The 25,731-nt window shown below is 47.0% G+C and overlaps 1 protein-coding gene across 2 annotated transcripts; it reads left to right on the top strand.

The window, feature by feature from the left end:
• Positions 1–817: 817 nt before the first annotated feature.
• TTPAL (alpha tocopherol transfer protein like) lies at positions 818–23,505 on the top strand. Of its 2 annotated transcripts, XM_011369366.2 has the most exons (6): positions 818–914; positions 3,258–3,474; positions 12,500–12,959; positions 15,517–15,710; positions 17,217–17,327; positions 19,178–23,505. In XM_011369366.2, the coding sequence occupies exons 3-6, from the start codon at positions 12,515–12,517 to the stop codon at positions 19,454–19,456; spliced, it is 1,029 nt and encodes a 342-aa protein (XP_011367668.1). In that variant the 5' UTR covers positions 818–914; positions 3,258–3,474; positions 12,500–12,514; the 3' UTR covers positions 19,457–23,505. The 2 variants fall into 2 exon arrangements, with proteins under 2 accessions (XP_011367668.1, XP_011367669.1); XM_011369367.2 differs by lacking the exon at positions 3,258–3,474.
• Positions 23,506–25,731: the final 2,226 nt, after the last annotated feature.

Here is a 25,731-nt window from a genome sequence, read left to right as displayed (position 1 = left end):
TGTTGTAACTCCTTTCTTCCACACTTAAATCTTTGGTTTTCAAGGATACAGGCGATGATAAAATTGAAAGATTCTGTAATTACCGATTCACATCTCCACCTCCCACCCCCAACACACAATGTAGCACGTGGCAGAAACTGCCAGATTCTTGTGGCCCTCTTGGATCAGTTCCCGCCTCTCTGGAACCTCTTACCCCTGGGGTAGGGAAAGGAAGGGATTAAAGTCATCTCTTGGATACTCCTTTGGGCTCTGAGTCCTCCTGGGCCACAGAATTTCTCTCTAGAAACGGTGTAGAGTCTTTACGATGCCTCAAAGAGGGACCTAGGAGATTTGTTTCAAGTCGTAGTTGCATAAAATATATATTGGCAGGGCAGGGGATTTTAATGCATTGGGAGTAGGGGCTAGTAATGCCTTTTTCAAGCTACCACTTTCTAAAGGGGACTTCAGGAACTCCAAAGCAGGGAAGAATCTTGGAATGCTAATCTCAAGGTCTTTTACTTCATTGATTGTCAGTTTCCCTTTCACGAAATAGTTTCCATAAATGTGAGGATTAAATGAGACAGTGGATATAAAACACCACGTACTTAGTGGTGTGTTTTCGGAAAACAGCAGCTTCTTTCTTTCCTTCTCTGGGCCTCAGTTTCTCCAGCTATACCATCTAAACCTGCGGGCGCTCTCTGTTCCTCTCAACCGATTTTTTCCCAGGCCGCCAGGTGGGGACCGAAAGCCGGCACCGCGGGGAGACGTTACGCATGCGCACTGCAGGCGGCGCGCCGCCTTCGCACGCCCTGGGTGCGTCACTTCCGGCGCGAGGGGCCCGGCCGGCCCGGCAAGGAGTGCGGGTCGGTTTTGTGTGCGTTGCCGGACGAGGCTCCCGCCGCCCAGTGACCCGCGCTCCGCCCCGTAGCCGGCCGGTGAGTTCCCGCGAGCCTGTCCGTGTGCCCTGCGGCCCGGGGAGAGGGACCCCGAGAGGGAGGGACAACCGGAAGTGGGGGACCTGAGGAAAGAGACCCCAGGAGATGGGGACATCTGGGGAAGGGGTTGTTCGGTCCAGGAGGGCCCTATCCCCAATCCCTTGTGTGGGAACCGGGCCGCCCCTTATGTGGGAACCGGACCTTGCAACATCTGTGTTGACAGCGGGCTACATGCCCTCATCCTGTTTCGCTGGATTGAGGGACTTTACACCATACCTGCCAATTTACCTGCCCAGAAAACTCTCGCCGAAAAAGCCCACCTTAAGCCCCCTGTGCTTCCAGTCTCTTTACATTGGGGGCTGACGCCATTTTCGGCTCAGCCCGGCTGTTACTATGCCACAATAAACTTTACTTAACCCCTTTGGCCTTGTGCGTTCCTCTTTTGGGGAACCTCACCTTCGGTGCTGAAACCCGGGGGGGTTTGGTGCAGGCTTAGTGGCCATTCCTCTGGGCCCCGAGGTTATTGGTTTGCACCCCACAGAGCAGTGGGCTGTGGCAGCTCGCCCGGGCTAACTGCCGGATCCTCACTCTTTCTTGGGCTTTGAGGGGTTTAGCCTTAACTTTCCAAATCCTCCTCGAACCCAGCCAGGGAGGATGCCAGATCGGGAGCTTCACCTTTTCATTGTTGACCTGCCAGTCCACATTTGGTCACTTAATTTTCGAGTGAGTGGTTATCCATCTCTTCTCGGGTCTTCTGTCTGTTCTTTGGCAAATCCTAGCACGAGGTCAGAACACTCCTCGGCCTCCTGGTCTCGAGTTCTTCTGAACTGGGAACGCCTGACTCGGAAAGAACCCGTTTCCTCTACCAGACGGACTCTGTCAGCGGGGACGCCCACCCAAAGAGCCGTTTCTTCCATTGTCTTCCACTCGCCCTCCTCTTTTCCTTATCGTTGGCATCCTCTTCATCATAGGGAACAGACCTTCCACATCCTCCAGCACCACCCCTCTTGGCTGCCTTTTAAGGAAACCCAGACAACCTCAGCCTCGAGGGTGATATCAGACCCAAGCATCTCATCTTCTGTTGTAACACTGCTTGGCCACAATATGAATTGGATAATGGGTTTCAATGTCCTGAGAAGAGCACCTTTGATTATAACATGCCACGAGACCTTGACAACTTCTGTCACCGTAATGGAAAGTAGTCTGAAGTTCTCTATGTCCAGGCCACCTTCATTTCTGCTCCAGACCCTCTCTGTAAATCCTGCTCTACTTATCACATTTTACTTCTTTACTCGAAACACTATTTCTCTTTGGTCTGAAACCGAAATGTCTTCTTTCGATCCCACTGATCATGGGCCACCCTACCCCCCCATATGTTCCTCTTTCAGAAGACCCCCATTCCTTCCTCCCTTAATCCCTTGGCTCCTGATGAGGCCAGCTCAGATCCCTTAGAACCCTACCCCCCACAATGCGTTCTCGAACTCATCCCCAGGAGCCTGCCACTATATTTCCTTTAAGGGAGGTTGCTGGAGCCGAAGGTATAGTCCACGTTCATGTCCTCTTCATGGCCGACCTCTCTCAGACTAAGAGAGAGTTAGGGTCTTTCTCCACTGACCCCACCACTTACTTAAGGAATTTGAATATCTAACTCAATCCTGTGATCTTACCTGGCATGACTTCTGCATTATCCTTTCTTCTACTCTTTCTTCCGAAGAAAAGAAGAGTTTGGCTGGCCGCTCAGGGTCAGGCCGATAACCTCCACCAGCAAGATAAGCCACAGCTGGTGGTGAGCTGTCCCCAGACAGGATCCCATCTGGAACTATCAGATAGATTCCCCAGGCAGCTGACACCGAAATCATATGGTAACTTGCCTCATAGCAGGGCTTCAGAAATCACACAAGGCAGTTAATTATGAAAAACTCAAAGAGATCAGCCAAGGTCCAGACGAGAATCCTGCCATCTTTCTTTCTTGCCTAACAGAGGCGCTCTAAAAATACTCAAAACTAGACCCATCTTCAGCAGAAGGTCTCCTCTTCCTAAATACTCATTTCATTTCTCAGTCAGCTCTTGACATCAGATGCAAATTACAAAGGCTGGAGGATGGCCCTCAAACCCCACAAAGGGACTTCTTAAATGTTGCTTTTAAAGTTTTCAATAATAGAGGTGAAGTAACAAATGAAAACTTAAAAGAGATCAGGCTAAATGCCAGATGCTGGTGGCAGCTATCCAGGGTTCCCACAGAAATAAGCAAACTCCTAAGGGCAGAACCTCAAGGCCCCTCCGGGCCCCTGCCTTAAGTATGACACTGGGCCAAAGGTTGCCCTAATCCTCGTCCTCCTCCAGGCCCTTGTCCACGCTGCGGCAAGAAAGGTCACTGGAAAGTTGACTGTGACCTGCGCCCTCACGGGAGGGTCACATCTCTTCCCTCCAAAAAACCGAAGCAACTGGACCTCAGCCTGCCCAGCCTTCTAGGCCTCGCCACTGAAGACTGAGGGTGCCCGGGCCCCACAGCCCCCACGCCTATCACTCCTTCGGAGCCCAGGGTAACTGCTAGTGGCAGGTAAGCCAATCTTCTTTCTTATTGATATGGGGGCCACTTACTCTGCCTTACCTGAATTTGAGGGTCCTACCTGCCCCTCTCAAGTCTCCATTGTGGGAGTTGATGGTCTAATCTTCAAGCCTCTAATCACACCCTCCCTAAATTGTCTCTTACTAGGAACACCTTTCAGTCACTCCTAGTCCTTCCCAGGTACCCAACCCTAGTCCTTGGCAGAGACATTTAATCAAAATTCAGAGCTTCACTTATGCTTCTCTCTCACTTCTAATTCAGATCCATCCCTCCTCCTCCTCACTAAGCCCGTTCCAGATAAATTCCCCCTCCCAACTTCTCTAGTCACACCCAAGGTCTGGGATCCCTCCACCCCTTCCATAGCGCAACACCGCTCTCCTATCCACATAAAACTAAAAGACCCTTCAGTAGGCCCCTGTCAGCCCCAATACCCCTTATCCTTAGAAAGCAGACAGGCCTCTAACCCAGTACATAGCGCCTTCTATCCCAAAATCTCCCAAGGCCCATTCACTCCTCACACAGAACCCCAGTCTTACCGGTCAGAAAGCCAAATGGCTCATATCGCTTAGTCCAGAACCTCCACATCATAAACCAGCAGTCCTCCCAACCCACCCAGTAGCGCCCAACCCCTGCATCCTCCTGTCCCTTATTCCCCCACACACTTCCCAATTCACTGTAATTGGCCTAAAAGATGCATTCTTCACCATTCCTCTCCACCCAGACTCCCAAAATCTCTTTGCTTTTACCTGGACAGGTCCTGTTACTCATGAATCCCAACAACTTATCTGGGCTGTCCTTCCCCAAGGTTTCCGAGATAGACCCCATTTCTTCGGACAAGGCTTAGCATCAGATCTGGCAAAACTAGATCTCCATCCCAGCACTCTTCTCCTGTATGTAGATGATCTCCTCCTTTGTAGTCCATCCTAGTCTCTTATAAACACACAGCTAGTCCCTAAGAAAGCCCAACTTCCTTCCCCTCAAGTCATTTATCTTGGTCTCTCCATTACACCACAACGTCGTGCCATTACCTTAGCCAGAAAAGACCTCATTGCTTCCCCCTCACCTCCCACCTCAAAACAAGAGCTCCTCTCTTACCTCTGTTTAGCAGGGTTTCTCCGCATTTGGGTCCTTAACTTCAGCATTCTAGCTCACCCTTTATATCGGGCCTCTAAAGGTCCTTAGACTGAACCGTTATATCTCACCATTAATATTAGCCCTTACTTCTGGAAGTTACAGCAGGCCCTTGTATGAGCCCTAGCTCTTTCCCTTCTGAATCTCTCCAAACCTTTTAAACTTTATGGAGAGGGAAGGCATAGCACTTGGACTTTTAGGATGAGTTCAGGGACCCGACACTCAGTCGTCACCTATCTATCAGAACAGTTAGATACTACAGTTTGGGGTCGGCCAGCCTGTCAAAGAGCCCTGGCAGTGGCTGCTGTTCTAACTCTTGAAAGTCAGAAACTCACATTCGGACAACCCATCACAGTCTATTCTTCACGTAACCTCTCTGGCCTCGTAACACACAAAGCTGCCCCAAATCTCTCTCCATCCAGAATGTGAACTTTTCACCTGATCTTTATTGAATCTCCCCATGTTACCCGAGCCAAATGGCCTCCACTCAGTCCCATCCCCAACAAAGAGACTTCACACTTCTGTATAGAAATCCTCAACCTTAAGACTCCCTGTTTCCCAAATATAACAGACTCTTCCTTACCCACTGCCTCTCACACTTGGTTTAATGATGGTAGTTCTTTCTCTCAGCATGAGAAAAGGCTGACAGGCTACGTAGTAGTCTCTCTCACAGCGGTCATAGAATCTAGTCCTCTTCCTGTAGGGACTACCTCTCAAAAGGCAGAATTAATCACCCTCACCAGAGCGTTAACCTTAGCACCTGGGCAGGAGGTTACCATTTATACAAATTCCAAATATGCCTTCTACATTCTCCATTCACATGCCTCAATTTGGGAAGAAAGAGGATTTCTTACCACCAAAGGCTCTCCTGTAACCAATGTCCCCTTAATTCTTAAACTTCTTCAGGTAGCTCATCTCCCCAAGGCAGCAGCAGGAGTTGGCTGTAAGGGGCACCAGGCAGGAAACGACCCCATCACACAGGGCAATAATAAGGGAGATCAAGAGGCCAAAAGCGCTGTGCAGCAACCACCCACTTCCTCTCAACTCTTAGCTATTTCTCATCTCACACCGCAATACTCTCCTAAAGAGTATCAGTCTCTCCTCAAGCTTGGAGCAGATAAGGAAGACCCCTGGTGAGAGATGCAGGGAAGGTATATTTTACCACAGGGCCAAGCTCAGAATATCTTACAAGATATTCATAACTCTACACATTGGATTTAGACCACTTTTACACCTCCTAAAACCCCTCATTACCTGCAATAACTTCAACATTCTCTTTCCAGATATTATGAAAAATTGCTCTATCGGCCCCACAGTCTCCCCCACAGGGATACATACACCCTCCTTCCTTTCCCACCCATCAGGCTAGAGGCAGCAACCCTGGACAAGATTGGCAAATCAACTCTACACACATGCCCCCATCAGGAAAACCCGACACTTACTAACCCTCGTAGATACCTTCTCTGGATGGGTCGAGGCTTTCCCCACCACCTCTGAGGAGTCTTCTGAAGATACCCAGGCACTTCTAAAAGATATTATTCCTTGCTTCGTACTACCTGCCTCACTACAGTCAGATAATGGCCCAGCATGCATATCTCAAATAACACAGGAAGTTAGCTCAATCAATTCAACGGAACCTGCACATTCCTTATCAACCTAAGTCCTCAAGAAAAGTAGAAAAAGCTAATAAAAACTCAGTTAATAAACAGTCTAGAGATTAAAGAACCCTGATGTGCTTTCATGCACATCAGTGCCCCCCCTCGGGCCCCCTCTTTTCTCAGCCCCTTTGAACTCATGTACAGAAGACCTTTCCTTCCTAACCACGACATCCCCCTGGGGAGATTACATACCCATGCTAAACTAATTAGACCAATACCAAGAGAACATGCAGACCAAGTCCTGCCAAGGCCGTTCGCAGGAAATCTTCCACCTACTCCTGTAATTTCTGGTATTGGGCCCTACTTAAGAATCTCCACTCAGATGATCTTAAACCAAGATGGCAAGGCCCTCACCAGGTACTTTTAACCATTCCAACTGTGGCTAAGATTATTGGACACCCAACTGGTTCCATCTTTTCAGACTAAAACAGGAACCAAGTATGACTGGACATCCCAAATACCACAACTGTTCCATCGAACCTACAAAGCTTCGGCTAACCCGAATTCCTGAAGAAGGAGGACAAATGAGTGAACTTTACTGTCCCTGTCCCTTCTGTTCAGACTCTCCCCTTCTTCCAGAATAGATAACACCGTTACCCCAACAAATTCAGCCTGAGCGCAGCCTCCCTTTCCTCTCTGTCTCAGCATTTTAACTTTTCTGGGAATCACATTTACAGGGAAACTTTGATTACTCTTGGACCTGTATCACTCACCTGTTAGACCCGTGGGGCGAAGTTCCTCATCACATAGGTCAAGGACACCTCCCATATCCACCCTATTAACTCACTTATCTCTCCCAGTCGTCTGCCTCCTCTTCGGCTTCCCTGCAGAGCTTTCTCACTGCTGCTCATCCCGAGTGCTCTCAGTCTCACCCGTTCTCTCCTCAACAAGTCCAGCCCTGCGTTAGCCAAGGACTGCGGCCTTGCCTTTCCCTCCCGTCCTCAGCATATTCCACCCTCCTCATTCCCCTCATCAAACGGGGCCAAGTACAAACAACCCTTTCGTAGCAAAAAGAAAGGGATCCATTTTCCTTGAAAGGGCAGATACTCTCCTTGGGACTTACTCCACAGTACAGGCTAATCAAGCTTCCGATCTCTGTAATACCTATACCCAGTCTCTTGCAAAGGAAGCACATTCCTCCATACCAATAATAGGACCCACAACCCTAACTACCCCTTTAATTTCCAAGGCTCCCCTTTGTTTCACAAGGATTGGTAGCAACATATCTGTAGGACACCTACCCTCCAATCTGTGCAGCTAGATGGTTACAGTCCAACTACCCAACAGCCACTGGACTCAACAGATAGACTTACCAGGTCTCCCCAGAGGCTGTTGGTCTCTTCTTACAACCCGTCCGCTTCACAAGTTACCCTACAGTCCTTGCGACCTCTCACAACTATTCCATACCCTCCCTCTCCTTCTTTCCTTGGATTGTGACTGTCTCTGCAGTTCTCCAACACTTTCATTGCAGACCTACTAATACTTCTACTCACCTATCCCCCTTAACTGGAGCTGCTGTAGCGACAGCTCTTCTGAGCCCCAGACAGGGCGCATGGGAACAACCTACCCTCTTACTCATTTGTTCTCCATACACCTTTCCACTTGTATACCCAACAACGGGGTCTTTCTATATGGAACTAGCGCTTACCTCTGCCTTCCCACTAACTGGACCGGAACTTGTACTCTAGTCTATCTCTCTGCAAATATAGAAGTAGCCTCCAATAATCAGTCCCTACCAGTCCCCATCACACACTATGTGAGTCACACTAGGGGTTACTACCGGACTGAGACCAGACACAGGGGGACTTGTCACCACTCTATCTTACTTCAAAGCATTATCCAGTGACTTCCAAGAAAGCCTAGATGAAATTGCAGAAAGTATAGTTCACTTACAGAATCAAATTGACTCCCTAGCAGCCATCACTTACAGAACAGACGAGGGCTAGATCTCCTGATGGCTGAAAAAGGAGGTCTCTGCCTCTTTTTAGAGGAAGAATGTTGTTTTTATGTTAGCCAATCAGGACTAGTAAGAGATGCAGCTAAAAAAAAAACTAAAGTACAGAGCCAATAGATGAGAGAGTACCAAATGAATTCTTGGGACACCTGGCTAAAAAACAACTGGAGTACCTGGCTCTTACCCTTCATAGGGCCTCTAACCCTCATTTTGGTCTTTGAACCTTGCATACTGCGCCAGATTTCTTCTCTCCTCTAGGACTGTTTTCACTCGTTTATCAACCAGTCTGTAGCAGAAGTCATGCTACCTCACTCCAGGTCACAGTATCAAGCTCTCCAGCTGGCAGAACCTACCAGTTTCTGCCACACTCCAGGTTGGCCATCCACTACCAGATCCCACCGTCCCCATCCCTATTCCATAAAACAAAAAGCTGGAATGTTAGGTCCAAGAGGGCCATATCCCCTACCCCTTGTGTGGGTGCTTGACCTTGCAACATCTGGGTTGGCAATGGCTACATGCCCACATCCTGTTTCACTGGACTAAAGGACTTTCCACCATACCTGCAGTTTACCCACCTAGAAAACTCCTGCCAAAAACGCCCACCTCAAGCCACATATAAGCTTCGCGCCTCTTTACATTGGGGGCTGACGCCATCTTTGGCCCAGCCCGGCCGTTACTATGCCGCAATAAACTTTACTTAATCCCTTTGGCCTTGTGCGTTCCTCCTTTGGCGAACCTAACAGGTGACAACAGGGCCTTGGAAGGCTGTCGATGGGATGTGGGGTCTCTGGGGCTCCCGGAGCCATGACATTCTGACCTCTCCTTGTTTGGGTGGGGTGGGAAGGAAAGTGATGCTCACAGGGTGATAGGCTGACAAATGCTGTTTGCACCCATCCAGCCCACCCATCAGTTTATTCACCGTACTGTGACTGAGCCCTGCTCTGTGCTTGACACTGCCAACACCCTGGAGGTCAGGTGGAGTGTAGAGTCCCGTGTGGGGCTAGACACAGCCTTCTCTGCTTCTCTGGGTGTGGACCCTTGGGCACATCACATCATCCACCAGTAGTTACTGAGCATGGTCATGTGCCAGGCACTGGGGATAGCTGTGAACGTGCCATACAGATTGCCCTCATGGAATTTACATCTAGTGGGCAGTTTCCTCCTTTGTAAATGGAAACAGTTATAGTGTTTTCACCAAATATTGTGAAGATTAAATGAGAGACAGATGCAAAGTGCTTATCATGGTGCTTAAAACATGGTAAAATGCTCAAGTACATATTATCTTTTCATTATTCCAGTATAAGGTAAACTTCATAAGGCAAAGAGTTTTATTGTTCTCTTGTGTGCCCCATGCCTATGAGCATAGCACCTGACACATGGTAGGTGATCAATAATTATTTGATAGTGAATGAATGGTAAAACTGACTGAGGAGTTTCATGTAAAGACCCATGATACTGGAGTGCCATTTCTGAAAAAAAGTGGAACTTGGTGCTGTGGAAAATTAGAGTGAATCATCCTGGGGAATCAGGGAAGACTTCACAGAGGAGGTGACATAGACACTGAGCCTAGAAGGTGATGAGTTGTCTGGTTGGGAAAAAATGAGAGGTAATTCCAGGCAGTGGTATCAAAAATGCATGAAGTATTCTGAGAGTGGTGGGGTCATAAGATTGTTTTGACTGGCATTTAATGTGCATTGAGGAGGAAGGATGGGAGAGAGGCTGGAGAGGGGACTTTGAGGCTAGGACATGGACTTGGACACTACAGTCTGCCTCCTGGGTAAGCACTGGATTGGGATTACAGGTATCTGTTGATGACTCCCGTGGAAACAAGCCCAGGGTGGGTCCTGTGAACTATGATTGTTGTTCCATTTTTCACTCTGCATACCTCTACCAAGCAGATTAAACTCATTCAACAAATATTTATGGAGTGCTGACTATGTGTCTGACACCCTGTTAGGTACTGGGTTTAAGACGATGAACAAGACAGATGTGAATGTTGCCCACAGATAACCCACAGACAATTACAATGGAGTGGGAGGAGAGCTATGTTAGAGAGCTCCAGTGGGGAGCCTCCTAACCTGGCCTGGGGCCAGAGAAGGCCTCCTGTTAAAGTTCTTCCTGGCCCTGAAAGCACTGTGCCAGTGGGACCCCAGTACCTCTCTAAACTCATCTGCTAATACACTCCGCTTTGCTCGTTTGGCTCTAGCCACACTGGCCTCCTCTCTGTCTCTCAAAAACGCCAGGCATGTTCCTGCCTCAGGCTTTTCACTTGCTCTTCCCCCAGATACCTGCATGGCTTGCTCCCTTGTCTCCTTTGTCTTTGCGCAAATGTCGCCTGGGTGAGGCCTTCCCTGACCACTCTGTTTATAATCCTAACTTCTATCCCCAGATACATCCAACCCCCTGCCCTGCTTTGTTTCTCTCCATTGTACTTACCGTCTGCTAATAGACTATAGTTTATTTTGCTTATAGTTCCCCCTACTGCTATGTAAGCTCGATGAAGACAGAATTTTTTAGTTTTTCACTGCTGTATTCCCAATGCCTGGAAGAGGACCTGATACATAGTAATTGCTCACTATTTGTTGAATAAATGAAATGTCATCTAATTGGAACTCAAGGGTAAATCAATCAGGTGACAAACTAGAGCAAAAGCATGCTAGTCAGAGGAATCAGGATGTGCAGAAGACAAGGAAACACTTTTGGGGGAGAGTGGAAGAAGCTGGGTAGGGCTGGAGGTTAGAATGCAAGAAATGGAGTGGGCAGACAAGATTTAGAGGGAGTGACCTGGTTGCTGTGCACTGGGGGGAGGCTGGCTGTGTGCAGAGCCCCCTAAGGTGGTCCCTGCCTTCCTATTGAGCTCTGAGTGGGGGATCAGGGGCAGCGCATGGACAAGAGCGTGGGCCTTGGAACAGGACAGCCCTGCTGCTACCTTATTCCTGGAATATCTAAGGCAACTGTTTTGTTTTTGTTTTTCATTTCTATTAGTGTGTTGATCAGGTTGTCTAAGAAACAGACACTAGGATGAGATTAGGCATTTGTTGGAGGCAACGCCCATGAAGTATAAAGAGAGGGGAGCTGGAGAAGTCAGGGAGAGCCCTCGGCCAGCCACGCGAGCCCAGCCCCTGTGAAGGAGGTTTGGGCAGAAAGTCCCAGACTGCAGTGCAGTTAAATGAAAGATCCAACCAGGCTGGTAGGGAGTCCTCGAGGCAGAGTTGCCTGTTAGAGGAGCCCCATGTTTTAGTCATAGGCTGGGGACAGTCTGTGGAAATTATGACATCCAGTGGGATGATGGATCCAGAGGGACAGCAGCTGGGGCCATCCATCACTTTTTCTCCACCCAGCAGGAAATCTGATGAGCTCAGTTTCATTGCTGCCATGATAAGTCACATGGGTATATGGTGTAAAAAAAAAAAAAAAAAAAAAAATCAGTACAGTAAAAAGTCATTCCCATCTTGAATATCTAGTTCTCCAGGTCTGTTTTCTGGGAACCATTGGTAACAGTTTCTTGCATCTCCTTCCAGAAATTTTAGGTGCATTCACAAGTACATATATGTGTATTTCGAATATAAATGTGATTATTGTATGTACACTGTTCTGCAACCTACTTACTTTTTCCTTAACATATCAATTTATGAAAATTTGCCTAATTCTTTTTCATGACTAAATAGTATCCCATTCATACAGTGATATTATTTAGCCAGTCTCCAAATGGTATAAAAAGTATTTTCAGTCTTTTGCCATTATAATCAATACTTGTAATGGCCATCCTTGTATACATATTTTGTATACACATGTAAGTATATGTACCAGAAATGAAAAGCTGGGCCAAAGGGTATGTACTTTTAAATTTTGATATTGACAAACTACTGTCTGAAGAGGCTACGTCAGTTTATTCTCCCATCAACAGCAAGCATATCAGAGTACCCTTTTATATTTTTGCCAGTCTGCATTTGAAAGTTGTTTTAATTCACATTTCTTTAATTATAAGTAAGGTCGAGCGCCCATTCATACATCTGTAAGCAAAGCCATGATGTCTGATGAGGAGTGCATGTATCTGGGTGACTGGGTGCCTCTGTGGAGATTGTAACTTCATTCAGTCTGGGCTTGGACCTGGGCACATGGTTCAGATCCAGTGCACTCCCCCTGTTGAGAACCACTGCTTTGAGGTTACTCGGCTTGACAAAAATCTTCCTGTCCCCCTACATCAGCTGCCCTGAGGTGAGAAACGAGCCGTGGACTTTATTAACTTCGCTTGGGGCTTCTGTTTTGACAGGGATCCTGGTAGCTAATGTCAGAAGAAAGTGACTCTCTGAGAACCAGCCCTTCCGCGGCCTCGCTTTCTGAAAATGAGCTGCCGCCGGCACCCGAGCCTCCTGGCTACGTGTGCTCACTGACAGACGAACTGGTCACCAAGGCCAGGGAAGAGCTTCAGGAGAAGCCGGAATGGAGGCTCCGGGATGTGCAGGCCCTCCGTGACATGGTGAGGAAGGAATGCCCAAACCTGGGCACCTCACTGGACGACGCCTTCCTGCTGCGCTTCCTCCGAGCCCGCAAGTTTGATTACGACCGGGCCCTGCAGCTCCTGGTCAACTACCACAGCTGCAGGAGAAGCTGGCCCGAAGTCTTCAATAACCTGAAGCCATCGGCCTTGAAAGATGTCCTCGCCTCTGGGTTCCTCACCGTGCTGCCCCACACTGACCCCCGAGGCTGCCACGTCCTCTGCATCCGCCCAGGTATTACGCGAGACTGTTGCGGAGTGCGTGTGTACGGTCTCTCTGTTTGGGATGTGTCTGTCCAGCACCCTCTCCCCTTTCTTTTTTCCTTTTTGTCCCCTCCCTGTTTTAGTCAAAAGTCTTTTGATTGCAGATAACAAAACCTACTCAACCCAGCGTTTTTAAAAAGGGAAGATTTAGTCTAAGGAGACAGGAGTGTCTCGCAACCAGTGAACTGAAGGCACAGCATCTCACTAGGCTCTGGAACCCAGAACCAGAATCTAGTTTGTTTCCTCTTCAGGAACTAAGCCAGCTGTTCTCCCTGTCTCTGCCTCTGCCTGTCTGTCTGTCAGTGTGTCTCTCTGGGCCTCATATTTCTGCTGCCCTTTGCATATCTTCTTCACTCTTTTCTCTGTATGCTGGTTTTTGCTGCCTCTGTGCACGTGGTCAGATCTGGCACCCCTCAGCTCCCAGGTTTACCTGGCCACCCAACTAGGCTCCTTCAATACAAATTCCAGATTTCTAGGGCTGAGAAAGCTGCCCTGTTCATAGGATGCAAGCAGGGCTGCCAGCAGCCCCTGGCCCCATCCCTCCTTTGTAGTAGGTGAGATACAGATATCAGGGTGGGCTGGGCGTCTCCTGGAAAGGTGTCAGTCTGCCGTGTGCCTCCTCCCACCGCTCCCTCCTTTCCTTTACATAGTTAAGCCATTGAAAGGACGCACTTTAGATTGACTTTTTGATCTTAGCACTTCACGGTGGTGATCAGGACACCTTATATTTCTTTGGCACAGTAGTTTTCAGTTGCGGGCAGCTCCCCACCCCCATGGCATTTAGAGATGTGTGTGGACATTGTTTAGTCGACATGACGACTAGGGGATGCGAGAACTTGAGAATCCTGATTCTTCATCCTCTTCTCTTCCGTGACACCAGATGCATTATAAACTCACCCCACCGCCAGCCGCAACGTTTTCCATCAGGCCAGAGCTGAGACAAAATACGAAACTAGGATTGCCATGTTCTTCCCAGCAAGCCAAGAAAACGAGAGCTTGCTGGCAGCCTTCTTTGTTCATGTGTACAAATGCCTCGAGGGGATGTCTGACGGGGCTGGAGACCTCTGCCTTCAATCCCCCTCGTCACCGTTTCCTTTGGTCGTTTACCAAACCCTCTTTGGAAACTAAGCCATTCTCTTCAGCCTTTACTATGTACCAGGCACAGTGTTAACTAAGTGCTTTATTTGCTATTTTAGGCACTTTCCAAAATGAGGGGTGTTTATTTTTAAATAAGCAATGCAGTGGAGATTTCAAGGTGCCAGGAGACCTAGGAACCAGGCAGTGGGTTTTTCTGCTGCTCCTTTGTGCTCAGCTCATAAGAGTTCTTACAAAACAGTCAGATGTTACCACACTGGCTTCAGCCCTTTGCTTGTGAGATGAATTTTTTCCCCCATATATCTGGACAGATCTAGACCCCTTCCCACTGACTCAGCCTTGCAGGAGGAGGCATACACAGGAAGTTTTGTCCTCAACTGCGGATTGGCTCTGCCTTTTTATGAGCTCTTTTGAGACATATGTGGTTAAAAAGGATGACAGCCAGTTATGTAGAAGCAGGGTTAATTGGCAGCAGCATTAAACAACAGCAAGTTGACAGTCTTTGGACAAAATTTTTTTCATAGGCATTTTTGCATGTATTATATATCCCCTTGGTAACAATCAAAGGGACACACAGATCTTGGTGGGCTTTTCTCGAGAATAGTGGTTAACAGTCAAAAGTTGTCATTTCCATCTTTTTCCCAAAGAAGGAAAAGACTTCTTAAATATATTGGGCGGGGGAGAGGGGGGCGAGTATTAAAGGAACATCCAGCCCGGAAAAGGGAGTTTGCTCAAACTGCGGCATTGGAAAGCCCTTTGTGTCTCTGCTGTCCTCAACATGGGCTTCCTTCTCAGACCAGTTCTTGCCTCATGGGGTCCCTGAGTCTCAGGCTTCCAGCTTCACCACTATGAGACAAAAGAGAGATCTCTTTCTAAAGGGCCAGAGCCCCAGAATCGAGTCCCCTTGGCTCTAGTTAACCTGGCTTGGATCACACACCGTGGCCAGGAGTCAAGTCAGTTGTATCCAAGCTTCATGGCTAGTTAGCGTGGGAGGAGGTGGTTCTCCAAGGAAAATCAGGGTGGTGTGAAGATAAGGATGGATATCTGATGGCAGAAGGCACAGATGTCCATTAAGCTACTGTTAACCCCATTCTACTTCTGAGGCAACGTAGGCTGAGTGAGGAAGTAACTTGCCCAAGGTCACTCACCTGGTGAGAGTCAAACTCCCAGGTGCGTCTGACTTCAGAGCTTATACTTTTAACTTCAACGCTCGATTGCATTTCCATTTCAGAAAGTGCTGCTGTGTTTGGAGTTAAGAAACAGAAGCTGCCGAAGGTGTCCCATTTACTAACCTATGTAGTAGAATATCATGCCAGTAGAATATCTTGCTTTTCCGTTTTTAAACAACACTTTTTGCACGGAGATAAATCTTAGCCTGTCTGAGTGTTTGTATTTATTTTGTGTAACATGCTGTCCGTCTCTTACGACCTCAGACAGATGGATACCAAGCAACTATCCAATTACCGAAAACATCCGCGCCATTTACTTGACGTTAGAAAAACTCATTCAGTCTGAAGAAACCCAAGTGAATGGAATTGTAATTCTTGCAGACTACAAAGGAGTGAGCTTATCAAAAGCATCTCACTTTGGCCCTTTTATAGCCAAAAAGGTGATTGGCATCCTTCAGGTATGGCCGCTATTTGTCACTTGCCTGTTCTTGTGGGTGTTTTGGCTTTTCCTGGGCCCTGTCTGTTTCTCCACTATTGCACTCCTACAATCAGAAAAATGTAAAAGCCTTGGAAAGAAATGTAAAATTCCATTACCACTCACTCCCATCAGGGTCTCTGGTAGTTTCTGCGGTCCCTTCAGTTTGGGTGAGATCAGCTTTAGGGAGAGTCCAAAAACCAGAGAAATGCTTTGTGCCTTTTTTTGGGGGGGGGGGGGGGGGGAGGGGTTTCAGAAGGCAGAGGAGAAATTCTCCTAACAAATGAAACAGAAATTGTGTTTCTGCCAGAGGTGATAGAGTCTGTCCTGCCCTCTGTGGGACCTGGGGACAAGGATCTCTGTTGGACCATTCTGGCCAGATGCTTTCATACCTCACGTTCTGTGTTTCAGAGCACAAGTCACTAACCACAAAGTTCCTTACATAGCTTCACAGTATGTAATGGTTTGCAAAGCACTTTTACAGTCATTATAACCCATTCAGTCCTCAAGGAATCCTCTGAGATAGACAGGGCAAGAATTACTTTTCCTTTTTGATAGATAGGGAAACTGAGACCTAGAGGAAGTAGCCTGGCCCAGGTCTCTAGCAGGTTTGACTCCTAGTTCATGCCGACCCAGCCCGTGGGGTGCTCTCTTGTGAGCCGTGGGGCACCAGAGATAGACCAGTTCTCCTGGTTGAAGTCCACGGCGTATTCGAGCCCCTACTGTGCACCAGGCTGACTATTTTAAACATCAGTGTCACATTGGGTCATTATCAGAAATTTGAATTCTGGCTTTGAGGCAGTACCCAGCTTTCCTTAGCCTCCACTCTTATTCTGATGCCTCTGTTCAACACCATGTAGATTCAAGCATCAGCTTAAAGAGAGAGTTTGGATCAGTGTTTTTCTGGTCTTGTAAGATGATCTGGGCGACAAAGTTCCGGAGTCAAGTAAGTTTGGGAAGTGTGATCTAGTAAGCCCTTTCCTTGTGAATTTCACTGTAAACAGTTGCATGTTAAAAGCTCTGAACAATCCTGCAGTTAAGGAAGCCGGTTAGACTCATTTAGCCTCCTGTTTCTCAAACTTCTTTACCCACCGTGGAGCCCTTTTTTGCGTCGCACCTGGTAACATCCTAAGAAACACGTCTCGGGCAACAGTGACCAGAGGGTCTGAAACTTGCTAGACCCATTGGCAGGAGCTCAGGCCATTTTTTTTTTGCCACCAGAGGAGCAGCTTTCTCCACGTGTTTGCCTCACTCCTAACCCAGCTCTGGAGCCTAAGAGAGACTCCTTCCCTGAGCCTAAGAAAGACTCCTTCCCATTTCGCCCTGCACCGGGGCTGTCTTTGAGGAGGCCGCGAGAATCAGACCAGACCGGTGTTGGGGCCTAGAGTGAAGAACTACACGGAGGAGGCAGACTGTGGTAATGGACACTTTGCGAAAATGGTTTGCAGATATTTCGTATGTTCTAACATTCTTTTTCCTTCCCCCACAGGATGGTTTCCCCATTCGGATAAAAGCGGTCCATGTAGTGAATGAACCGCGAATATTTAAAGGCATTTTCGCCATCATCAAACCGTTTTTGAAGGAGAAAATAGCAAACAGAGTAAGCGATGATCCTGTTGACTTAAAGATACTTTAATTTTTTTTACTCCCTTATTTGTGACATCTGTAAATTTATTGTGACATCAGTAAAATGATCGTAGTTCATTATTTTTGCCCTGGAACTATTAATTTGGAAAGGACAGCGTTACAGAGAAAATAAATGAACAATTCTTTCCGTGAAGGGAAGAATATAATATTTGATAGTAGAGAACAGAAATAAGATTGTTATTCCAAGAGCTTCCCTGCTCTGTCATCACTTGGACTTTTTAATATTCTGGCCTGGGCATTGTGAACTAGCATTGCATTTGATGCGTAAGAAGACATGGAAAAGGGTATCCATTGTTGCAGGGAGTTAAAGAGAGTTATAGCAAATTCTGTTGATAGCTCCTTGGGGTTTAAAAATGCTATTTAAACTTTTCCATTTACCTAATTCGTTGTCTTGCTGTATAAAGTTTGTGGAATAATTCAAGGTTTATGAGATATTTGTGTTTTTAGCTTAATTACTTAAAGGATAGATGACACTTTAAAAGATGCAAGAGCTACTTAACCTCTCCCAGTACCGTGATTGAAATGTGGTGGGTGGTATGTTTCTCCTCCTCCTCTAGGCCTGGGAACATTGTGATCACTCTAAAGACTGGGTCTTGAATTTTATATTCTTTTTCAAAGAGGGAACACAGAGAGGGAGAATCTCAAGATTGCAAGGGAGGAAACTTAAAGTCCAGATCCAGGTTCCTAAGCCCTTTCCCTGAGGTTTTACTTCATCAGCTCAGGGGTGAAGCCCAAGAATCTGTGCTTTTAAAATCTCCTAGGTGATTCTGATGCTCAGTTAGGTTGGAGAACCGCTAACTTAGTGCCTCTATGCCTGGGTTGGAGCCTACGTTAGTTTCTGGAGATGCTGTTTGGAATCTGCCTTTACCAAGCAGCCTTTGGACCAGGTTGTGTACATCTGTGAAATGACTTTATTTGTGGCTCATAATCTTCATTTGTATGTTCATACATTCATTTAAAAATACTGACCAACTGCTATGTACACATATGTTCTAGATGAACAAAACAGGCCAAAATCTCTACCTCCAGGAAGCTTACTTTCTAAGGAGACGCAGACAATAGATTATGTATATTATCTAGTATTAGAATGTGTTAAGTGCTATAGAGAAAAAGCAGAGAAAGGGGATAGTGAGGGAATGGGGGAAGGGGTTGTAGTATTCAGAAGGGTGGTTAGAGGTGGCATCATTGAGAAGTTGCCATTTGTGCCAAGACTCGAAAGAGGTGAGAGAGGCCTCACAGATATCTGGGGACCAGCAACAGTGCGAGCCTGAGGTGGGAGCGTGCCCAGCATGCTGGGGGAGCAGCAGAGGGGGAGTGAGAAGTGGGGCGGAGGGGTGCGGGCAGAGAAGTAGCAGAGGCCAGACTGTGCCCTGTGGGCCATAAGATGGACCTCGGCTTTTAGTCTGTGTGAGATGAGAGCACTGGAGGGTTATACAGAAGAGCGACGTGACCTGACTTCCACTGAAAAGAGCTCAGATTGTGCTGTGACCAGGGTGAGCAGGGAGACCAGATAGGAGGCCCCTGTGGGAGTCCGGGTGAGAAATGATGGTGGCATGGTACCACTGGAGGGGCGGCAAAGTGTTTGGATTCTGGATCTATTTTGAAAGACCAGCCAACAGGGCACAGGGTATAAGGAAAAGAGAGTGAAAGATCCTTAAGCTTTTTGAGGCACTGGAAGGGTAGAGTTGCCATCAACTGTTCCTTTATTCATTCAACAGATATTTATTTGAGCACTTACTGTGAAGGTGACTGACATACTGATTCACCTCAGGACATGTGTGTTTTCCTTTCCTTACGCTTTAGTTTTTCCTCCATGGATCTGACCTGAACTCTCTTCACACAAATCTTCCAAGAAGCATTCTCCCCAAGGAGTATGGGGGCACCGCTGGGGACTTGGACATCACCACCTGGAACGAGGTGCTCCTGGCCTCGGAGGAGGACTTCGTGAGAGAGTTCTGCCAACCTCTCCCTGCCTGCGACAGTATCCTGAGCCAAAGCCTGCCACCCGAGGGGCTGTCCTCAGACGTGCAGTGTGATGACTCTGTGCGGGCTGTGAAGTCACAGCTGTACTCCTGCTATTAGCCAGGCCCCCTGTGCATCACCATCTTTCAATCTTTTTTCTCTCCTTCGGCAAGGCACAAAGAGAATTCGAGGTCTGTGGATTCAGTCTTGCTCCTTGTAATGAAACTGCAGCGTGGAGGAAAAGGCTGTAGAACCGTGAGGGTGAGCCAAGGGTTATGCCCTTGATTACTTGAATTATTCCATGGAAGACATGGAAAACTTCCCCACTGATTCCCAAATGTTTGGAATCCCAGTTTGCAACCATTAATCCAGACGCTGTATCTGGTTCTTTTACATCTGAAAGCAAGAAAAATCAGGACCAAAGTCACTTTGATGCCACGTTCCGGAAGAAAACATCTTAATTGACCTGTCAGCACACTCCTGTGAAACAGTTTGGCCAAGCCTGCAAGGTGGCCACACGTGAGACTTTGGGAGTTTGTGCCTTTCGCATGAACCTTAACTGCAGACTTCTGTTGCTTATCAGGAATCTTCAAGTTTAAGGTCCAGGCCACAGTTGCCATCATTGGGTTTGGAAGGCACCTAATCTCAATCAGGCACGCAGCGGGACATAATTCGTGGTTAAATTTGGGAGCCAGAGACTTCAGGCACCTCTGGGATTCAATGACTGACTCTTGCAATAGAACTCAAGTTTTCCCAAACCCATAAAGCCTTAGCCCTGGTTCTCAATAGAATCATTCAGGGTCTTAGAAATATGTGATTTTACTCAACCTAAAATACTGCATGCCAGGCCTGTGTAGCTAAAAAAATTCAGATCTAAGAATGAAGAGACCTGGGCTCCAGCCTCCGATGTGTAATGGTGGACAAGACCTGGGCCTCTCTCTGTGGGCCTCAGCTTTCTCCTCTGTAAAATGAGGTTGAATGAAATGACACGTAGGGCCCTTTTGGCTGCTGAGGTTCTGGGGTTCAGTTTAGTTATTGAATGTTAGACATTGCTTTTCGGCCTACAAAGATGACTCTAGATACAAGTGGCTGGATCCTGATTTTGTGGTACATCTGGGTCTTTCCAAGAGGAATATCTTACTGTTTGGCCCTGCTTTGAAAGAAACAAGTATGTATATTCCTGGTACTCAGCAATACCAACTTCTTTTCGTAGTGAGGGTTAAACTTGAAAAAGATGGCTTTTGTGAGGGCAGGTGAGATGACCAGGACCTTATATGAATTCCTTCCATCCCGAGGATCTGGTGGTGTATTGTAAACCTGGCAAGAGGGAGTGGTTAAAGTACTTGGGATTCTGGAATTTTGGTCTCTGGAAATGAACGTGAGGGCAGGTTATTGTTGGGTCACTTCTGGGGCCCCTGCCCTCCCAACCCCACTTGTTTCTCTCTGTGATGTGGTCGGACACACTTTAGTCTGCCCAGCCGGACCGAATGTCAGTTCTGCATTGCAGCACTTTAGACCCTTCCTGTCCAGAACTTAGCCTTACATAGCCCACATTAGGTGGTTCATCTGGTGGCTTTTGACCTGTTTCCTTTCATATTCATTCCATGCAGATTTTGGTGTTAAATAGTGACAGATACTATGTGTTGTGTGTGTACCTTCTCTGTGCATTTATTAGGCCACCAGACAAGGAGGACAGCTCAGTTAGGAAGAGAACAGGTACACTGAAATTCAAAGGCCAGTCTGTTGTGAATAAGCTGTTCACCTTTATAGCACTTTTGAAAATGTCTGGAGAAGTTGGTGGAAATTACTTACCTCATTCGTGCCAATTCTAGGGAAAGCTCTTTTCACCATCGATATTAACCCTAGATCCTCTGGGGACCTGGCTGAGCTGGAAGTGCCACAATGCACCCCCCGTTGCCTCTAGTTCCATCTCACAATGTGGTGTGACCAGCATTGCTGAAAAGATCTGAACAGGACAAGTGGGACGGCTAATGTAGAGGGTTCAGAACTCAGTTGCCTGGATGGGAGAATTGGTTAGAGGCTTTCTTGGGCCCCAAAGAAAAGATTAAAACAACAGCAGCAGCAGCAACAACAACAACAACAACAACAACAAAGGCTAGACAGAGAGAGAAATGAATCTCTCAGCCCCACCACATTTCCAGAGTTTAAACTCTGCATTGCATTCCTGGCCCTTTGTCTATTGTGAGTTTACACAGGGGCGGCCAAGCTCACCTAGAGAAATATCTCAAAGACCAGAAAGATGTTACTCAGACCTTTCCAGTTGGACCAAGGCGCTCTTTCATCCAGCTTCTGAAAGGAGTCAGAGCCAAGGTATGTCTGCCTTCTGGAACTGCTGTGCTTTGTTTTGGCTCCAAAGAGAGATCTAATAACTTTGGCACCTCAGGAGGTTTGCACCAGGCTGCGAAACCGGGACCTCCCTGGGTAGAAATCAAGGCAGTCTCCGTGCGGCTTCACCAGACACTCAAATCCTCATACCTTTTCCCCAGCAGGGAGGGCGGGGGAGCACATAGGAGCCTTATCGTGTGCAGGCCCGCTGACAGAGACCAACAGCACCTCGGGGGAACCGGGTGTGCATTCCTTCAGGGAAAAGCTCCAGCCCATTTCAGACACCTGAAAATTAACTTTTCCCTAAATTCAGGGTAGTGTGATGTAGGGAAGGGAAAACAGTACATCCAGAGACCTGAGTTCCAGCTGCACCTTGCTGTGTGGCCTTGGATGAGCCACTGAACACTCCTGAATCTTCATATACTAAACAGGGCTTGCAGCCTGAGCTCCGAGCCTTCTGTTCCCGGCATCACCCTCACTGCCACAGGGACACTGCACTCTTTTTAGAGGCTTTTTTCTTTTTTTCCCCACACGGGTTAGTATCCAGGAAATTTAGGCCAGAATGAATTGGCACCTAAAGCTTCCAAACGAATCTGTAAGCTTCAGTAATAATGGGGGCTTCCTTCTTCCTAACCCACACGCCTAAACACAATTCTGAAAAACTGTGCCTCTTCCTGGAGTCCTGTTCTACCTTCACGGGGAGAGGCTGAAACCTGTGCAAAGAAATTCACAGAAACAGCCACATGTGCAACTCTGGTTTCCCCTTTTGAGCTTCTTTGCTTTTGGCATGGGTGGCGTTAGTCCCTCTTACTTCATCCTGCTTTCACAAGGAGCCACTTGTCCTGAGTTTACAAAACTTCAGCATTTAAGATACTACATTTTTGCCAGAAAGTGTCAGGGCAGTAAGAGTATTTCCTCCGAATTCCTGTGAGATAGCCTTTCTGAATTCTCCCCGGGTGGGCAGTTTCTTTAAATGCCATCTGAGTCTAATGGGATCACTTTTTCATTTGGGTAGGCAAAAGCTGTAGTACTATTGTGGCATTTTTATAATGCCTCATTTTAAACTTTTCAGCTTTTAAGGTTTTCTTTTGAAATCTCTTCTTTTATTTAGGAAGTAAAATGTTAGGTCATGATCTAACTGTGGCCATCCTGTGATGTGAGAGGTATGGAGATACCAGAAACTTATCAACTGTTCAGAAACGATGTCAGCTGTCAGTATTGGGAGTTGTTAACTTTGTAAATCTAAATGCCTTTCTGCTCTCCTGACTCAGAAACAGTTTGCTTGAAATGCAAGGAACAGGCATCATCAGAGTCAAATATTCCTCCTTAATAGAGCTTGCTCCGTGGGGAGGCCCAGTGTGACTCGTGGATGGTCCAGTGTGACTCGTGGATGGCGGTGCTCGCCACGTATTTCCCTTTTCATCTCCCGGGCGGCGTGCTTAGTCAGGTGGCTGCTCTTTGGGGATTCTTGTGGATATGCCTCACCTCTTGGCACATCAGGTGGGAACCTGTTACAAGTGACATACTTGAAACCTCTGGGGCCACGAGCCTCTGACACCAACCACTCTAACGGGGTGGGAGGATGGGCTTCTTTTCTGACCAGATTGGGGCACCATTTCAGCATTGGTCACATTCCTTACTTCAAACTGAAGTTCAGTTTGGCTTTGGGTATAAGGATGCACAATGGTGGACTCATCTACTTCAGTGTTTGTTTTGACCAAAAGTTTATTTTTCTAGTGCATTTTCTAAGTCAAAGTGGTAAAAACATGTAATTTTAGTATGCATGACTGGGTCTTAAACAATAAAAATCCCTGTAAGATTGAGTGTGTGTGTGGAGTCCTTTTGTGACAGTGACAGTTTGGATAAAGGTCCCGAGGCTTTATTATTCATGGTACCAGTGGCCTGGCAGAGCCTCCCTCCAGCTGAGGCAGGGAGGGGCACTGTGGCAGCACAGCACGTTCTGAAGGTGTTGGGCTGGCTGCCTCTGAGGATCATGTACAATTGGAAGACACCAGCGTGTTGTAGAAAGGAGGTAGATGCACACAGTGATAGAGACGATATGCAAATTTTTCAGTTCTAGAGGCCCAGATGTACCTCCCAGAGTGGCTCTGAATCCTTCCTGTGATTGCGACCAAGTCTTGAGTGCTCATGTGGGCTGGGCATCGATCACGTTAAGTGCTTCACATACACAGTCTCATTTAATTGTCAAGTACCCTGAATGAAGCAGTATTATTGCCCCTGGGGGGAAAGTAAGACACAGAAAAGTTGAGCAGTTTGCCCAAAGATACACAACAAGTCATGTAGTAGAACTAGGATTCAAAACCAGGCTCTGACTGGTGTTAGGCTGTGCATGCTTCTATTAGCCCACGGAGGGAAAGAGGGAAGGACTTTTTATACCGCGGGGAAGCATCAGTCTAAAAACTGGCTTATTTTCTAGCTTCTTGGAAAATATAAAGCAGAGATTCTTAACTTCTGAGACCCAAAATGTAATTGAGCATTTTATTCCCAGTACACCTGTAAGTAAACCCAGACTCCTTGGGTGGAGGCAGGGGGAGGCGAGGTGACTAGGGGATGGCTTAATCAACTCTGGTCCTCTGCATGCTTAGCCATTTCTCTGCCTGCCCCGTTTGTTTTCTATAGAGGAGCACGCTCTCTGCCCCAGAAGAGACAAAAGCCAGGTCCTCATGGTGGGTCTGGTGTGTTGGTGATGGCTCGGTTGAGAAATACTCTCATGCAGGATGTCCCTACACTTAACCGTTGGCTCTTGATGATGCAACAGGTAAGTACTTATATTGCAACATACCAGCTCTTCAGGTCAGCCTTCCCCAAGGAAGCTATAGACTTTAAACTCTGTTTCTCACATCTGGAAAATTGGAGCTAATGGCTCCAAGCCTTTTTTCCTTATAGGAGTATTACGAGGATACTTATGAGGAGGCACTTTATAAGCCATGTTATTGTCAGCATTTTCTAGTTTCTTGTCTAAAATATCTTAAATTTTCCCCAGCGCCCACTCTTCACTTAGTCCTGGCTTGGCATTCCTATAATAAATGGCAGTAAATGTTTCATGTTATTGCATTTAAAGCTGGTGAGTAATAAACTCCTTAAGGTGCCCCTTTTCTAGGAAAAAGAAATTTTAATCAAATGTTCACTCTCTTACCTGATAAGGTGCCAGCCATTAGGGACATAGTGACCTAGTAAGATACTAGCTACTGCCTACAGGGATTGCCGACTTTCCTTTGTTGGTGACCTTAGCTCAGAGAGCCTGCTGACTCCCATGTCTCTAAGCAGTCTTTAGTTTATGTTGTCTCTTCTATCCTAATAAGCCAAGAGACAGTGGGGCTAATTGAAAAAAGAATTCTTAAGTTTGAGATTTGTTTTTCTGCTTCACCTCTTACTGAGTTAACTGTGGGCAAATCACTAAAAGGGGAGAATAATCACTGCCTTGCAGGGGTGTAGACCATGTCTGTTCATTGCTTGGTACATGTAGCTGTTTATGTGATAGCCATTATTTGTTGTGGCTTGAGGCACCCAGCAGTGCTTAGGCTATCACTGAGCGGGCTACCTGACTGGGCATCTAGGTAACAGGACGGATACAGTAGGTCAACACAAAAGGAATAAAGAGATGAACTGTGGATGCCATCAGTAAGCATAAGCCTGGTCTCTGCCATCGATCTGCAGAGATCAAATGTATGACTCATGTTACTGAATACTCACTTTAGCTTGAATATACATAAAAAAAAATTTTTATTTATTTATTTATGCATATAAATAAATAAATAAATAAAAAAGCAGGCAAAGACTGGTAATGGACAAAAATGCTGTCCTGATTTAAATTTAGCCTGAATTATGACTTGGTCCAGAACACCAATAGCACTGAAAACTGGGTCCATGGCCATTCTTTGGCAGTTATCTTTGATTAACAGGGAAGTTTTATTTTCCAACTGAGTCCTTGCAAGATCAAACTAGAAAGTCGACATCCAGCATGGGCCTACAGCTTTCTCCCAGACGTAACTAGGTGAAAGTAGCAGCCACTGCTGCTGCCTTTGATG

The sequence above is a fragment of the Pteropus vampyrus genome, unplaced genomic scaffold, assembly GCF_000151845.1.
Source record: "Pteropus vampyrus isolate Shadow unplaced genomic scaffold, Pvam_2.0 Scaffold147, whole genome shotgun sequence".
In the NCBI taxonomy this organism is placed as follows: Eukaryota; Metazoa; Chordata; class Mammalia; order Chiroptera; family Pteropodidae; genus Pteropus; species Pteropus vampyrus.
The sequence above is the reverse complement of the archived record's forward strand: the minus strand, read 5'-3'. Positions and strand labels throughout refer to the sequence as shown.